General features: G+C 35.3%; 1 protein-coding gene across 1 annotated transcript; it reads right to left on the bottom strand.

The window, feature by feature from the left end:
• Nucleotides 1-234: 234 nt before the first annotated feature.
• On the bottom strand, nucleotides 235-18840 carry LOC128192364 (WD repeat-containing protein 19-like). The gene is made up of 34 exons (XM_052864974.1): nucleotides 18697-18840; nucleotides 18419-18513; nucleotides 16974-17039; nucleotides 16630-16755; nucleotides 16352-16450; nucleotides 15897-16110; nucleotides 15443-15555; nucleotides 15024-15105; nucleotides 14556-14647; nucleotides 14025-14265; nucleotides 13489-13603; nucleotides 12130-12236; nucleotides 11851-11976; nucleotides 11281-11430; nucleotides 10951-11031; nucleotides 10646-10712; nucleotides 10251-10423; nucleotides 10113-10150; nucleotides 9839-9936; nucleotides 9005-9066; nucleotides 8682-8792; nucleotides 8000-8238; nucleotides 7045-7120; nucleotides 6704-6786; nucleotides 6255-6485; nucleotides 5963-6087; nucleotides 4941-5050; nucleotides 4543-4686; nucleotides 3769-3865; nucleotides 3375-3499; nucleotides 3080-3161; nucleotides 2617-2891; nucleotides 2071-2147; nucleotides 235-555 (listed from the first exon to the last, which is right to left on the bottom strand). The coding sequence occupies exons 1-34, from the start codon at nucleotides 18700-18702 to the stop codon at nucleotides 438-440; spliced, it is 4044 nt and encodes a 1347-aa protein (XP_052720934.1). The 5' UTR covers nucleotides 18703-18840; the 3' UTR covers nucleotides 235-437.
• Nucleotides 18841-18846: the final 6 nt, after the last annotated feature.

Raw genomic sequence — 18846 nt, 5'->3', positions numbered from 1 at the left:
ATCATGTATGGTTGACAGATGTGAAATATAGATTTACAGCATTTACTTAAGTTCCTGTACACTACAGTTTACTACAGATAAACCTAGTTTATTGACTGTAAAACTACATGTATGTTAAGCTCATTTTTGTGAATTTGGGGTGTCATACTGGGTGTAGGGTTCTACTGAATATGATTGACAATATTGGACATTAACCTACAAATATATCCAGAATTCAACAAAATAATTATATAACAGAATTACAAAATTTATTCAGATCTATAAAGTGTACATCCTTCATAGTATAGACATTGGACGGAGTTATGTCTGTAATGTCTCTTAACATCAGGTAAAATCATATCACAGAAACAGTTCAGTAAACAAGAAGAGGGGGCATGATCTGTGGAATCAGTAACAGAGGGACTAGCATTCAGTGTTCCCTTCTACAGTGCCCTCCTCTACTCTATGGTCCCCTCCTCTGGGTGGAGGTATTTGTTGATGTCCGTCACTTTCTGCAGGTTTTCCTTGATAATCTTTTCAGAACACATTGGACAATTTTCCTCAGTTTCAAGCAACCTTAAAAAAAAGCAAGCATAATCATGAAATCAACCTGTAAACAATATTTTAGGAAGTCAACCTTTTCTATGTTGCATAGTAAGATTTTTAATTTCTAAATTGGCACATACAGAGTATTCAACCCATTGATGTAAGAGAAAAACTGTAATCTAGAATGTATGACACAGTTTGTAATAAATTGACAGATGCGTTCTAAACATTAATAAAACAAAGGAAAATCGATTTTTTAGTTTGCATTTTATGCAGGTAAGTAAAGGACTACAAATATTTGTTTTCCAATTCTTCATTGTCATCAATTTTTTTCTATGGAAAATTGGCATGACATTGAATTATACACTGTAAAAAAAAACTAGTAAATTATATGATAATTTAATTTGCTATACTCTGTCCCGAGTTTTTGCTTCCACCAGTTTTTGCTTGATATTTCAATAATAGTAAATACCTTTCTGCTCAAACTATGTTCATCCACTAATATAAAAAATGTCCAGATTATCTGTTTTGAAATGCCCCCTCTACCGCTTCAGGTTTCAATACACATCCCAAAATTGAAAGTCTATGGAGATTTTGCATTGCCAACAGCAATTAATAAGCCCAGATGATAACATTAAAAAATTGTGCGATGTATTCCGAGTGTATTCCGAATGGAGAAAAAATGTACACATTTCCCATTATAAATCTCCATAAGGAATCTGTTTTCGTTCCTGTGAATTTTTCTGAGTGAAAATTGTTCAATGAAGATATCTTGGATATATATTCCCTTTTAACGATTTCAACTGTATTTCTTTCACAGGTATGTGTAATTTTATTAAAAGTCATCAAAAAGCGATGGAAGCAATAACTTGGGACAGACTATAATATACATTCATGCAACTATTCACAAAAGAACTAAAAGCTCAATATGAACTCTTTTCTGCTGCACAATTTTCTCCAAGTTTAAGAAGTGTGTATGGATGGAACATAACCTTCAATATAATCTTACCTCCAGCTAATGTGCAAGGAAATTATTGGCTTACTGCACTTACATGAAGACCATGCAAAATCCATACACTATCTGTACAAAATATACCTCCCCTCATACATTATGACATCATTCTTGGATCATTATGATGTCAAGTTTCAAGCCCAATTTTAAAGTTGTAACATTGTTACATGTATAAATTGATTCTTTTTTGTTTTATTTGATATTTCTCATTTATACAAAGGCTGTCGGTAAGATAAACTTGTTACATGTTTTGATGTTGACCTAGTGTGGTTTTCTAATTGATCAGTATATTCCAAAAGCTCCACCTGCCTCATATGTAACATAATGACCACATTAAACCATATCAGGTCAAACATGCTATTCCTACAAATGAAACTTGAAAGTCTTAAATTTGATAAAGACACTATTTTGTCAACATATTGACAATTTTTCAAACAGACAATAATACAAACATTTCCAACTATTTTGTCAACATATTGACAATTTTTCAAACAGACAATAATACAAACATATCCATGCAATTCAGAACTTACTTAATGAACTCGGAGAAAATTGCAGGAAAGTCACACTTAGGGCAGGCAGTCAAGTCATCATTCACGATGTGACGACCCTACAGAAATGTAAAAGAGAAAACAATATCAATACACAAACTTGTCAAAAGAAGGAGACATTGACAGGATCAAATCAAAAGACAAACATTATAATTGTAGAGGCATAGATAAGGTGAAAATCTGTGAAAAAATTATTGGGTAAATCTTAACCTAAACATTACAGAAGGTATGAAGGGATAGCTATGGTAAAAATCTTCCCTTGAGCCCCTAATCATTACAATACAGTGAGATGAATTTTGACTTGAGCACTTCACCGTGAAATTACAGTGATATAATTTTTTTTCTTGAACACTTTACTGTGACAATACAGTAGAGTAAATCTTGACTTACGGTAAGCACTTTATCATGATATTACAGTGAAGTTATGTTTTACTTGAACACTTTTAATTACTGTGACTTTAGATAAATCTTGATTTAAGCAGTTTTTGTGACATTACAGTGAGTTAACTCGTGACTTGAACACTTTACCGTGACAATACAGTAGGGCAGGTTGTTTTTACACTCTGGACACATCAGGGCTGTTTCTGGGAGCTGGAAGCTGCAGTACGGACACGACGTCAATGCTTCCTCCTCCTCCGTCTTATCAGGCTTCCTGACGATCATTTCTATCTTCTTCTTGTATTTCAGGTCAATGTTGTTGCGATATTCTGGTCTCATCAACATGGCGGCGTAGCTGAAGGATGAGTTCTTGAGCCCCGCTCGGTGACACTCGATGACCGTCGATGTCAGGATTGGTACAATGTCTGGTGACAGAGAAATCAACAACAAAACATCAAACACTAACAATGAAAACAGTTTCCCCTGGTCAAACACAGGATACTAAACAAAGATTTTTATCATCACAGTCATTTGAATTAAATATGTTATTGGTATATCTGATATTCAGTGATTCTTATTTGTGATCGTAAAAGACATTATCAGTATTACTTACGGGATGGGAATTTACTGATGTTGTTGGCTACTCGAATCAACATCCTGGCCCCCTTCATGTGGTCACCTCTCTTTACATGGATCTAAATCATAAAATACCAACTGATTAATTCATTTAAAAAATACTTACAACTTACTGTAACCAACAATAACAGTATGTATCATTAATTGACAAAACATAATCAACATTAATCAATCTAAATTGAAAATAACCTTGATTAAAATAAAAATTAATTGATAAGGAAAAAAGTAACTTTGACCAGGATGAACTTAATCTAGACCAGGATGTGACAAACCTTGACCAGGATGTAACTGTGGAGAATCATTAGGTTGGTGGACATTTCTGAAGGAATCTTTATTTTCTGCTGCATCAGCTCTTTGTACATACTGAACAGAACATCATGAGCATTTCTGTAGTTTCCTGCAAATTAATTATAAATTAAAGCATTTGTCATAGAAAGTATGAACTTTAAATTCTGTTATGGCTGACAGCTGGAAGATGTATAAGTTAAAGTTCTGCAGGAACAGAATCGGTAGCCAGAGGAAAAGCTTTGGCCAATCATGTATAGTTTACATGAAAAACCAGTGACATTACTCTTTCATACACTTGTGAAAACCAACTATCAGTGTTTCATATTCACTTAAATTAAGAATGTTTCAAACTCTAGGCATCCATTCCCTTGTACTGACCAGCATTTTGTTCTTCCCTTGCTATAATGATGGCTGTTCTGCCAGCCTCCCTGTACTGTTTCAGTGCCATGTAGAGCCGGAACAGGTACTTGGCATCCTGGAAGGAGACAGTGATATAAATAGGACTAATGAGACAGTGATATAAATAGGACTAATGAGACAGTGAAATAAATAGGACTAATGAGACAGTGAAATAAATAGGACTAATGAGACAGTGATATAAATAGGACTAATGAGACAGTGAAATAAATAGGACTAATGAGACAGTGATATAAATAGGACTAATGAGACAGTGAAATAAATAGGACTAATGAGACAGTGATATAAATAGGACTAATGAGACAGTGAAATAAATAGGACTAATGAGACAGTGATATAAATAGGACTAATGAGACAGTGATATAAATAGGACTAATGAGACAGTGATATAAATAGGACTAATGAGACAGTGATATAAATAGGACTAATGAGACAGTGATATAAATAGGACTAATAGCAACTTGTACCCTGCCAATTTCAAACATCTTGGAACTACATGTACAAAAAATATCTTCAGCATGATTTTTTTCTACACTTGAACAGTATTATTGTAACAGGCTTTGTGTAACTTGCACTGGTTTTTCCCCCTCTGTCTCAATGTCTAAATAAATGTTATAACCCTGAACAGAACACGGGACAGTACATACCTTGGGTACATGTACATCTGTCTGGGACAGTATATACCTTGTTTATTTTACTTTGGGTACATATACATCTGTCTGGGACAGTACATACCTTGGGTACATTGTCTGTCTCTCCCATCAGGAAGTCAATCAACATGCGGGTCAGGGACTCATCATTGGCCCTGCCCACTGTCTCAATGGCCAACTCTATAGCCTGACCATCTTCTCCACTACACTTCACAAAATGCTTCAGGGCCTGCAAAATACAACAAGCTCTTATCACAAAGAACAAAGTGAAAGAGTTGACAGTCATTATTTATATTGTATACAAGGCAAGATAGGATAGATATGCCAACTGATTTAAAAAAAAAAATCCTTTATTAACTGCTCATTTCAAATTCCCAAGTTGAATATTTCCCATCATTAAAAGTTAGGCAGCAGAAGCCAAAATGAGCATTTCTAGATGTATGCCCTTGCTTTTATAAATGACTGTCTGTAGTAACAGCTTACTCTGCTGTATTGCCCACTTAGTAAGAAGAATTTGCCGGCCATGAAGTGGTTCTTCTCGTTCTCAAAGAACAGGGCGATGCTCTGGTAATCCTCAGGGGTGGCATCAGGTCCTGTAAAGTACAACCAATGGTAGAGATTAGCATACAATTGAGTTTTCTGGAGTATGCACAAACATATTTATAAGAAACACAACTTTTGTTTTACTGAGACTTTTAAAGTTTTGAAGAAATAGTCAATGCTTACATAAAGTTTAAAAAAAAGGCAAATCTCCAAACAAACTGAAGTACTATAAGATGTAAGGCCCTCAGTGTGTATATTGGGAAAAAAATATCATACATACAATCACTGCTTAAAAAAAACATCTCATTGTAAACTGTTACAGATATACCCTAAAATTGACTTGTCTTTGTAGGTGGCTTCGTGCAAACAGTATTATCTTACTCAAACAGAATACCTATTACGAATCAATGGGATGTAACTTTTATATAAACTGCATTTACATGTAAAATTTGAGTTACATGTATTTCAATGAACTGAACATTAATAATTTTACAATGATTGATAAACAATATCTACACCTTTTATTTATATCTCTTGTTTGAATAACTTTTTATTGTGAGGGGGTCACTGATCATTTAAGTGAAATCCTTGGTCTATGTTTAAAAAAAATGTCATGAAAAAAGATGGTTATTAATAAGTAAAAGTCTTGGTCTATGTTTAAAAAAAATGTCATGTAAAAAGATGTTAAGTTGATGAGAATGGAACAGACAAATATTTTTGCTGCAGGTACATGGTCATATGAGGGCATTACTGTAAACTAACTTTTATTCGCTACTACTTTATTTTGCTATCTACCGAAGAAAAACTGGTTCATGTTAATTAATTTTTGCGATTAAAATGTTGATTACCTGAAAAATATAAAACCAAAGACAGTTAAGGACTGGTTTAAGGCTAGAAATATTTGTGACAATGAGGGTTTCAAATTTTACAGCTATTCTGAAGAAGAATAAACAAGAGTATACCTATGATGTCAGCGTAAGTCTCCATTTGGTTGTGAGCCTGAGCTAACTGGAAGGCTTCATCATTACATTTGGAGATCACAAGGAACTGAATCGCTGAGGAGTAATCATTCAGTCTCTGGAAAAACCTGAAAATGAAATTTTATTTACCTTTAAGGTAAAATGTACCAGCTCAAACAAACTCTTAGAGAGCATGCAGCCATGCAATGTACCTTCTTAAGCAATTTTTCTAATATTCATGAATATAAATTGTTTCTGATCCACAACTAGCAGGTGTCCTTCTGTTTGGACTTACTTGGCTACCATCTTGGCTCCCTCTATGGAGTGAGTGTCTCGGACAATCTTGACAGCCTCCTCCGGGTTCTGAAGATAATCCAGGTTGATCCGGATCACATTATCCCAGTCCTTTGCACTGCGGTAGGCCTCCGCTGCTTCTTTGTACCGTCCGTCTGCCTCCTTCGCCTTGGCGTACTGGATGTGTATCTTTGGGGATGTGATGTGGGAGAGAAGGTCTCCAACCTTTGCCCTAAAATCAGGACAATCAATGGTCATATTATACTTACATATTCTATATGACATTGTAAGAACCAATAATCTCCACTCTATCTATATCAACAGTAAGAATCACATTGGAATGCTTAATTCATACATGTACCAGCTAATATGTTGAGTTTTAGTAACCTAATCAGCTTGTATAAGACTCTGTTACATATAAGTTGTTGTTCAAACAGCCTATAGCCTCACCAGTTTTTGCCGCGGATGTAGACTGAGGCGGCTTTGTCATAGTAACCTCCTTGTTCATACAATGTGGCTGCTTCTGTCCATTGCTGAGGGTAAAAGATTTAATATAGAAAACTTTATCAGTGACAAAATCTGGACTGAAATATCAAGGTGAATGAGAGTTCCACTAATTTCCGTGTGAACATTATCATTCAGACACTTTTTCCTAAAGAAAATATGACAGAGACTTAAACAGAACAAGGATATTAAAACTGAACTACATGTACCGATATAACAAAATTTGGCAAATCTTGGGGAAGTAGACATAAAAGCAATAAAAGGCATTAAAATCCTTTAGTTAATACCTTCATGCCTTCTAAAATTCCAGCACATTCTTTCTTTAAAATTCTACTTGGCATCTTCATTGCCATGGAAACACCCCTTCAAAGAAAATCAGAATAATTCAGTTTTCAGAACTAATGAAATCAAACAATTATATTGTATTGATAACTGCATTCTAATATCTATGAAACTTTTTTTTGCAATTCTTCAGGGGATTTGTCATGGACAGAGCTATGACCTTCTGATGTACACTACAGAGTACTGAGCATTAATTTGATACTGTCAGAATTTATCACTGACAGAGATTTGATCTTCTGATGTATTCTACATAGTATTGAGCATTGATTTGATACTGTCGGAATTTATCACTGACAGAGCTATGACCTTCTGATGTACACTACAGAGTACTGAGCATTAATTTGATACTGTCAGAATTTATCACTGACAGAGATTTGATCTTCTGATGTACACTACAGAGTACTGAGCATTAATTTGATACTGTTAGAATTTATCACTGACAGAGATTTGATCTTCTGATGTACACTACAGAGTACTGAGCATTAATTTGATACTGTTAGAATTTATCACTGACAGATCTATGACCTTCTGATGTAATCTACTCAGTATTGAGCATTGATTTGATACTGTCAAAATTTTTTGATCTTCAATGATTTATTCTACAAAGTATTGAGCATTGATTTGATGCTGTCAGAATTTTATGATCTTCAATAATTTATTCTGCAAAGTATTGAGCATTGATTTGATACTGTCAGAATTTATCACTGACAGAGTTATGATCTTCAAAGATTTATTCTGCATAGTATTGAGCACTGATTTGATACTGTCAGAATTTATAACTGACAGAGTTATGATCTTCAATGATTTATTCTACAAAGAATTTATCATCAACAGATGTCTGACCATCTGTTGTATTGTATAGAGAGTTATTCATTTATTTCTCGTAGACAAAATTCTGACCTTCTGATGTCGCCCATCCTGATGGACATCCTGGCAATTCCTGCAGCACAAACCTCGTCATGTTCTCGGTCTTTCTCCTCACGAGTCACACCCTTCTCGTAGTGAGACAGAGCGGTCATGTAGTCTCCTGTAAACTCAAGCTGCTGAGCATACTCGCGAGATATGTAGGGGATCTGTTCCGGGGCCAGAGCCTTGGCCAGCTGTAGGGCACTGTCCCAGTGTAATAAGTCTCGCCTCATCTAGGATCAACAAACCGACACTTAATCAATCATACACACACCTCATCTTGGATCAACAAACCCACACTTAATCATACACACACCTCACCTAAGATCAACAAAGTGACATTTAATCATAAACACGCCTCATCTAGGATCAACAAACCAACACACACCACATCTTGGATCAACAAACCGACATTTAATCATACACACACCTCATCTTGGATCAACAAACCGACATTTAATCATAAACATGCCTTATCTAGAATCAACAAACCAATACTTAATATATTCAATAACACACAGCATCTGTAGGAGCACAAACACATCTCATCAAATGGTTCTTTTATTGATTCAGATTTAGATCATAAAATGTTGGTCACAAAACAGAAAGTGCTGTATTTCATTCCAGAAACTAACACACCTATTTTGAGATGAATAATGAGTGAGATTTAACTGACCTCTAGAGCAGCCAGTGGTTTGCTTGAGGCTAGGAAGAGATCCTGGGCCAGGTTAAACTCACTCAGGAACATGGCCACATAACCAGACAGCAAGTTCTTATCCTCAAGGTGCTGAAATCACAAAGCAATCACCAATCAATCAATCAATCAATCTAAAGAAGTAATGACACTTAGCAAGTCAAATGCCTTTACTTTGACATGCAATAAATGCTTTTTTTACTTGAAAATAAAATTGGTCAGCCTATTAAACTGTTAATTGGCAGGTGATAAAATCAATGTTTTACAGTGTTAGAAACTAACTTACAGAAGTAAATTCATCTTACCTTGACCTGCTGTAAAGAGGTAACCATGCCAACATCTGCAATCTCTCTGTATACTCTGATGGCTAAAATATTAAAAAGAGCATACACTCTCTGAAAGCTTACAGGTGTTCATAATTCTGCCTGTTAAGTGGACTGGATTCTCTCCTTTAAAATTAACCTACATGTAACATTTCCATGTCTCCAGGAAATTATTATTTTTATATTAATTTTTTTTTCATTTCTGTCTGTATTGTTTAGTTTTGTGACACATAACACTCAACATTTGAGACTCACAACTTTTCAGCTGAACTCACCATAGTATATCTAAATGAGATATACAGTATCTGTCAGACCCAACCTAACAGAGAGTAGACCCCAACTAAACCCTGGGTTTACTTTCTGGGTTTACTCCAGGTTTACTAGAGCAGACACACAGTTAACCCCAAGTAAACCCAAAGCAAACCAAGAGTGGCCACAGAGAAATAACCCCAAATGAGAAGTAGACTCCTGAAAGCATACGTTACATGTGTATTTGGAATATACAAGTGGTAAGATAAAAGACAGGTCTGCTTTACACCAAGAGTGGCCACAGAGAAATAACCCGAAATGAGAAGTAGACTCCTGCGTAAAGTTAAACGCTTAAAAGTCTAAAGCATAAAGTTGACACCAAGAGCAAACCCCATGTAAACCCAAAGTAAACTCCTTGTAGGTCCAAAGTAAACCTCAAGTGGATGCAAATTTTCATAAAGCAGACCCTGTGTAAACCCTGAGTAAGACCCGGATGTAGACCCAAGGTTTAGTTGGGGTCTGCTCGAGTGTAAGGTTGGGTCTGATCAGTACTGTAGTTGAACTTACCATAGTCTATCTCAATAGCCTGCATGGCTGACCGTCCCAATTCTATCCAGGCCACCATGTCATTTAACTTCTCACAAAAACTCCATGCTTCTTTGAATCTATGAAAAATAAACCAATGTTTCCATAGGGCATTACATTTTGTTACATTCAATATAACTTTGTCTCAATAAACGTAGTCTAATATATGTGTTGTGGAGAATCGTCTGGATTTATCATTTTCATTTCATTTATCATGCATGTATTTATTTTAAGAAAAAAAATTAATAATCAATACCTTCTGATGGCAATTCCTTGTTTCAAACCATTCTTCACCTATTATAAAATACATTAAATTTTATATTATTCATATCTAAATAAAATAACATAAGGACAGTAAGTTATACATCACTGAGTGATCACAAATCTGACAAACCTCCTCCACTGTCATATCCTCCAAGCTTTCTGTGTAGAGTGCTGTATGTGTGTCCAAAATCTGGGTCTGTATGCGCCCACTCTGTGTCTGTAGAGTTATCTCCCCATTGTAGAGCATGATGGGAACCATTCCGTAGGGAAGTTTGGACTCTCCTACATACTCCACTATTGGGCCTAACAGAACAAATCATAGGAAAAAGGCCATTTACAAACTACATCGAATAATTGAGACATATACCTTGTATCAGGCCATTTTGGCATTAAAATTTTTTGGCTTTTATTCAAAACAGCAGTTTGATATGTAAGCACTTTTTAAGGACTTTTACAATCAAACCAACAAGTTGCCGATTATTCTATGGAAATGTAGGCTCTCTAATGAGATGATGAGTGTTATACCTTTAGTGGATTCTCTACAGTATAGATAAGTATATATCTTCTCTTCATCATAGGTGATGAAAACACCCTATAAACAACAATATATATTTACTAAATAAATCTATTCAATGAAATATAATATAAACAATGAAATAAAACTCTCCACAAAATTTGATTCACCTACATTTACTTTAACACAACTGTTACAATGACTATTTAAAACAACATTTGTTTTACAAAAGATATGCTCATATAGGTAATCCCTTAAACTAGTAAGATGGTTAATCTGATATCGTATTTATAGAGATTTTCTTTAATTAATTCACCTTGTCTCCTGACCAATTTTCCCATAATGCACCTTTTGTGGTTGAGGAGAATTGTGGGATTTCAATGACTTGATCATTCACCTTTTTAAAAAACAAAACATTTAAAATACTAACTTTGTTACTATCATTGTGCAGGCATTTCTCAGTATCTATGGAATGTGTGGAAAATGTCAGCTCTATCAAATTATACCTCAATTTTATATTCTCCAAGAAAAAGCATAGATCATGTAATTAATTGATTAGGGAATAAGTTTGGTACACATGTATTGTAAACATTTAGTTCTTAAAAACGGTTAATGGTGAGGTAAAATAGTGAGTTCCGAGACTTACTGGATTATATACAAAACCATCACTCTTGTCATCAATAAACACTAGTCGTGTTCCACCAAGGTCCGGGAAAATCCTTCGAATTCCCACAACATGACGGAACTCATTCACAAAATTCCAGTCTTCCACATAGAAATATGTAATTCCACCATTCTGGAAGTAAAACATGACCATTAATAGATGATTCCATTATTAACAACATTAAGAGCTACTAGCATGCACTGTAAACCAATTTTTATTTTCGGCGACTTTATTTCGCGATTAACTGCTGATAAACTGGTTCATGACGACTACTGTTTGCGACCAAGCCTTATATAGACCTGTATTGTTAAAAAACCTATAGACAAAGGATTGGTTTGCAGTGAGAAAGATTCACGACGACAAGGCTCTTGCTAACCTCGCGAAAATTTCTCGCATGCGACTAAAAGTTAGTTTACAGTATTCATTTAGAGCTTCAAGAATATAGTAGAGTTTGGTACAATTTCAAAACAATTCATTAAAAGCTTGTATACATGCTTAGAACTTAAACAACATAGTTTTAAATCTTTAAGTACAAGTGTCTCGTTTTTTTACATCAGATCCATAGATAAGGAAGTCATTGGTGAGATCATGACAGGTTATCCGGGAGTCGTCTTGACTGGAGTCAGGAAACAAACGAGTCTCACGCTCATCCGTCGTTCCTGCCGTCTCTCCCTCAATCTATCAATCAAACCAAAGTACTTAGTCATAACAAAGAAAATGTAAAAGAACAGGCAGAAATCATCTTCTTTACACATATATTTACATGTATAATAGAAACAAAAGAAGACTTATTCAATTTTCTGATTCTCCTGATATACATGTAGATCTCACCATATGAAGCTGAACTTTTCCCTCAAAGCCCACAGCGGCGTAGTCGGCATTCAGACAGATGTGGTTAACGGTCCCTAGGTACTCCCTGTCCTTTAACCTCTCTATCCCTGTCATCATATAAAAAACAAATTGATATAGTCGCTCTATTCATGTCATCATTTCGAAACACATCAACACTACAGGCTTAAATGGCTGACAATAAATAAAGACCATGCATAATTTTGTTCATTCAAAATAAACAAATTGTGGTATCTAACCCAATCATTTTTAAAAGGTTTGGTTTTTGTCAGAAACAATTTGATTACTGTGTTCTAAGTGCAATTGACATTAACAAAGGCATAGGGAATACAGTGTCATAGAACCATTTTAACAAGAACTTGGACTTTGGATAGTTGTGTTAGCAGCAATGTGGCGTAGGTCTGTCTATTTCATCGCTGGCCACTCAGATATGGCCTTTTGAAATCAACAAGATTTGTCTGGCTTTTGAGCTACGACTTCGCAATCTGTGTAAATTTCGCTTGAACCAGCGTCATTTTTATCTTGTTTTGACGCAAGAAATAGATAATTACGTCCTACTGAGAGTCCAAGGTCTTGTTAAAATAGTTCTAGTATTATTTACAGCAACATCAGTGTCACAATGTTTTAAGTGTGACAGTGTTATTTACAGCAACATCTCTGTGACAGTAACTGTTATATCTACAGCAACGTCTGTGTGACAGTTTTATTTAAAGCAACATTAAGGTTACAGGTTTAATTAGAGCAACACCATATGACAGAGTTTAATAGAGCAACATCAGTGAGACTCAGTGTATTTTAATTTTTAAAGCAATATCAGTGTGATAAGTGTTACATTGTTATTTACAGCAACATCACTAACAGTGTTTATAGAGCAACATTAGTGTGACAGTGTTATTTACAGCAACATTAGGGTTAGAGTGTTACTTAAAGCAACATTAAGGTTACAGGGTTAGGGTTACAGTGATATTTACAGCAACATCAGTGTGACTGCTATTTAGAGCAGCATTAGGGTTAGAGTTTTATTTACAGGAACATCAGCATGACAATGTTATTTTAAGCAATATTGGCCTTAGTGATATTTAGAGCAATATCATAGTTACTGACAGTGTTATTTGTGGCAGCATCAGTGTGACAGTGTTATTTAAAGCAAAATTACGGTACCGTTACACGTTCATTTAAAGCAACACTATGTGACAGAGTTATTTACAGCAAAATCAGTGCCAGTGTTAATAGAGCAACATCAGTGTGGTAAGTCTTACTTAGTGTGACAGTGTTATTTACAGCATCATCAGTGTAACAATGTTATTTACAGCAACATCAGTGTGATAGTGTTATTTTCACCTGCGTCTCCCAGCAGATAAAACCAGGCCCTGTTGTTCATTCCACAGGCCAGGTGGAATGGTCCAATTCCTATAAACGTGGGCTCCACATCAATGGGAATGGTCAATGGCTGGTCCTGAAAAAATGATATAGTTACCTCTTACATTGTCTAAAGTATAGATCTAAAGCACATTTTGATTTCTACACCAAACAAGAGGCAGTCTAATGACATATAATGTGGATATTCTGACATCTCTTTCTTCTAACACATTCTACAAGATTAGTGCTTCCTTTAGCTATGAATGTTAGCAAACATATAGATAGGTCTATACAGGTTGCCTACATATTCATTTTCTTTCTTATTCTCATCATGCTTTCCTCTAAGTTTTTTTTTATCACAGTATATCGCTCTTATCAATGACCTCTGGTTCTATTAAAATGTTACTACAAAATATTGCTCTTGTCAACAACCTCTGGTTCTATAAATATATGACAACAGTGTATAGCAGCGTCATTGGTGATCCCTGGTTCTGTGTGACAGCTATCACAAGCAGTACCTGCTGAACGTTGTCCTCTATGGTGACCTCCAGAAGAGAGGTCAGGTGGGCTATGCGGGTCTGGTGGGCCGAGGCCAGCATGGGGAGGCGCGTCAGGTACACATGGAGGTTCCCCTTCTGTGTGGACACTGCCAGTAGCTGCCCGTCATCAGACCAGTTCAAAACATCAAGGCCACGCTCATCCTCCATGTTGATAATGGCAAACATCTCTTTCAGGTCAGAAAGGTCATGGATCTTGATGCTGTCATAGAAACACACAATTAAATTCCTTGTAAATCTTAAAATAAACATTTGTAATTCATAAACAGAAAACATATTCTTTTTGAAACTTTGTTTTCTAACACATCCCATCTAAATAATCTTCATTATCTCAATGATTGATTTTCAACTCATACTATTGACAACACTTATTCCACATGCCTTATTCATAGAACTTTAAATTTAACATGCATAAGTACTGAATACCACATATAACAGTTTAGAGAATAAATAAGCATGGAGCTAACTGTGGATTGTGTGTATCAGTATTACCAGTTGTCACCACATGATGCGGCCTTGTTGAGAGACGTAGAGATGGCGATACAGGTCAGATTGTCTTTATGGTTCCGGGCTTGGAACAGTTCCTACAAAGTGTAATTAAAGATATCTATTCATATCAAAAGAAAGATACTTGAATCCAAATTATAGTCAGCAGATATGTGCATGAACCTCAGACTACTGCAATAATTTTCATGCCCTCTTTCAATGATTTTCATAAATTCATTTGATCTTTTTTTTAAAAATCTGAAATCTCATTCTTTTATTTTAAACACAACTACATATATTATATAAGTAAGTGAACATTCATTTTTTAATTACCATTTTGACATTCACCAGTGGCAGTTAAAATTATGCAGGATAAAAATGAAGCACTTTTGAAATCAAAATGCATTACACCAATAGTACAGTACATACAATGTACATTAACAACAGGTTACAGCAATAGTTTATATAAGTTACCTGTCCTATTTCTTTCATATGTGTGGATATAACCACAAAGTAACCATGGGAAAATCCGATCATGATGTATCCATCCCCATACCTAGAGAAGTAATTAAAGGTAAAGTTAACTCGTTGTTAATCTAACAGAAATAATGGAAGGTAAAGATAACTCTCATGAACATCCAACAAAATTTACTAATCTATTTAAAAGGAGATCAGAATGATATAAGAAATGTTTGTATCTACCTTCTTTTTAACATTTTAATGAACAAAAGAATAAAATTGTAGCTTAAAAAAGTAATGCATTAAAAACTGGCAAACCAAATTCACTTTTTAATGCCCATGATACGGGCTTCAATTCTGAAATTTTCTATGCCAGGATTTTTGAACTACAGTGTATTTATATTGAAATTCAGGAAAAATAAAGAGAAGAATACCATTTGTAGGAGATGATGTTGCCGTATCTCTGCTGGAACGCCAGTTCAATGGGATTCTCTGGATCATTCAAGTTGTACAGAAACAGGGTCTTTTTCCCAATGACAACACTAACCTGTCAATCAAGGCTCCATCATATTAACCAGTAAGTTTTCAACTAATGAAAGCCCCCTTATATTAACCAATCAACTAGTGAAAGACCCCTTATATCAACCAATCAACTAGACTAAGTGAATTGGTCAGTTCAATTATCATATTGAAAGAAGATTTAACTTTGACTACATGCAGTAGAATTGTACATATTATGAACATAGGCAGTACTCCACTCGTATATGTATTTCAGAATACTGGATTTGTATTCTTTTGTGTTTTGAGAAATAACATGTATACTGTATTCTCTTCTCTTGTATTTCTTGGCACTGGGTTTCTTAATGCTTTATTACGAGAAGTGTTTACCGTATTCTCGCCTATCTGACTGCGCTCGTCGCCCTTCATCTCGGAGAACTGGACATTCTGTGGGTTGGCCCTGACAGAGGTCTGTCGAATTGTGTCGCCCTCTACGTTACTGATGGAGATGGTGTTGTCATCACTGGCCAGGGCCAGCAGATTCTCATTACTCCACGATCCACTGGTGATCCGCCGCGTGTGCTTCCCCAGGATCGGCACCTTCCTGTCACACACCAAAATAAAACACATCTAAACACCGTGTCTGCAGTATCAATCCGGACAAGTTATACTGTTATATAATCTGACGCAATATAAATCAATTGAAAATAGAAATTAAAACTTCTAGTTTATTGTAAAACCATTAAGCATAATCAGTAATGAAAATAATGATACACTTATAAAAATACTTATTAAAGTAAAGAGAGGTTCAGGTTTAAATCTACAGATTCTTAGGACATTTTCACCTTGATGTTTGATGATTATAGATCATAAGGTTTCCTTTGAAGGTTCCAATTGCTAGATAAGGACCAGCCTTGGCCCACAAGAGAAATGTCATCTGATCTCTACAAGAAAACAACACAGAATTAAAAGGCCATGTTTCTCATCTATAAATTATTTCACACTCATCATGCTCATAATGTTAACAAAAATTGGCAACTCAAATAACTACATTAATGAAATGTCTGATTACTACCACAACATCACTGAACATGTTAAAAACCCATTAATTCAGCTTGTGTACCTTAGCCCACTATCCAGTTGGCTGGTTCTCATGGTGTTAGCATCCCAAAGGGTGACAACTCCATTCTTGTCATTGATGACTGCCAGTGTATCTCCATCTCTGTCCCAGCCCATACCAGTGCACATTCTGTAAAGGTCATTATTAGTAAAAGCTTCAAAGTCTAAGACTAAAAAGACAATAATTTCAATGTACAATGATGATATTATGATGAATACTACCGGCACTTCCTGCTGTGGCATTCCAAACTTTTGCAGGAATAAAATATTCTTACAGTTTGTTTCAATAGTTTATCTAAATCAATACAACTGAGCATTATAATGATAATATAACAGAACACAGTTTACCCTGGTAAGCTAATTTCCTCCTTCATCTCCCCATGTCTGTCATAAATTCTGACAATGTGGTCAGCTCTGTAAATGAGAGAAAATCAATATATACTCTTCTCCACTGTTCTTGGTTATATATGCTGATTAACTAACAGGGTGTCTGCCAGTGAACAAATCATTCTGCATTCAATACTTCTTGCATTAGAAATAGAGTTAAACCACGTACTTTACAAATTGCATAAGCATGTGCTTTCTTTAAAGGTAGGGCTTTTTTCTACAAGGCAGCAGCCTTGAATGCATGTTTATATTAGCTCATTTTCTCTGGCAGAGTTTCATCAGCCACAATTTGATTAATTTATCAAAAAGTTGTTTGGACATGACCTCTAAATGGGTTACTTAAGATGTTAAAGGGCTGTAGTGTATCAAAACAGCTGATATTAATCAGAGTCAGATTGTGTCAATTATCAAATCATAAAGCGATCAGAGCTATTCACACTAATCATGATGTCACTTTTTTCACTCTCATTTGAAAAGTATCAAACTCATGGTTGATTTCCAAAGTTCAACGTATTAAAAGCAGCCCTTGACATATGTTTAGGGATATCCTAATAATCAATTTCAATACCACATGACATAAACATTGAACTAAACCATTTTTCAAATAAAATATTCTGTTAAATGATTGAAAAAATTAATCATATTTTAAACCATGATTTTCATGTACATAAAATTGTAATGGGATTGGGGAAATAATGATGGACCAGACCAGAATTAGAGCCTAGGTCCCCTAGATCCCTTGTAAAGTGCTCTACCTACTGAGCTATCTGGTGCCGGCATTTGAATCAGTCTGACCCAGGCCCTTTCCTCTGGCAGGAGTTAACCTAGCTGCAAGTTCAAGGGGCTGCCACATAGGCACAAGATGTTACAGGATGGGAGAAATAATGACAGACCAGATGATTTGAACACTGGCGCCAGATAGCTAATTTGGTAGAGCACCTGACTAGAGATTCACTGGAGCTGAGTTTGAATCATAGTTTGGTCATTCATTTTTTCACCAATCCCATTTCATTTAGTTCCAAGACAACCCTTGACGTGACAGATTAACTCCTTCAAGAGGAAAGACCCTGGGGTAATCTTCAAGGGGAAGATCATTTAAGAGGGGAGGAATCTGACAATCAAACCAACTAAAATACCAGTACCAGATAGCTCAGTTGGAAGAGCACCTAACAAGAATTTCAGGGGGGCCTGGGTTCGAATCCTGGTCTGGTTCATCATTATTTCTCCAATTTCATTACAATTCTATGTAAATAAGAAAGCATTAAATACTTGAACATTTTTAAAAAGGTTTGACACAAAATTATTGTCATATAAGATTCACCTGTATGGTAGTTTATACATACTTGATTCAGAAAAAATTATCATGTACAAACATAATCACACTGTCATAAAACAGAAAAAAATACCCTGTAGTTGCCAAGTAGTTCCCTAAGGCTTTTTGCCAACTGTATGTGATTGTTCCTTGGCCACCAAAGGTCTTGTTACTCAAACTGAATACTCTCTGAAAGACAAATATATTTAAGATTATAAGAAATGATAATCACTGTATAATTATAAGCCATACTCCTACAGATGACTTGAAAAAAATCTGAGGAAATTCTGAAATATGTTTTCTTCTCTGAATATATCGACAGGTATATTTTAATCAATGCATTTAAGAGATCTGCAAAAAGCAAATAAATACTTTCATCCTGGTTCTGTCTGGGTTTTTTCCCGATTGGAGTGTTCTGTAGATTAAATAAACATCAACATTTCTACCAAGATGCCGCAAGAATCGACACTTGGAAACAAGTAAGCTTTGGAATTTCACGCAGGCGCACTTGTTACACTGAAG

The sequence above is a fragment of the Crassostrea angulata genome, chromosome 7 (assembly GCF_025612915.1).
Source record: "Crassostrea angulata isolate pt1a10 chromosome 7, ASM2561291v2, whole genome shotgun sequence".
Taxonomy (NCBI): domain Eukaryota; kingdom Metazoa; phylum Mollusca; class Bivalvia; order Ostreida; family Ostreidae; genus Magallana; species Magallana angulata.
This window is presented reverse-complemented; position numbering and strand designations above follow the sequence as displayed.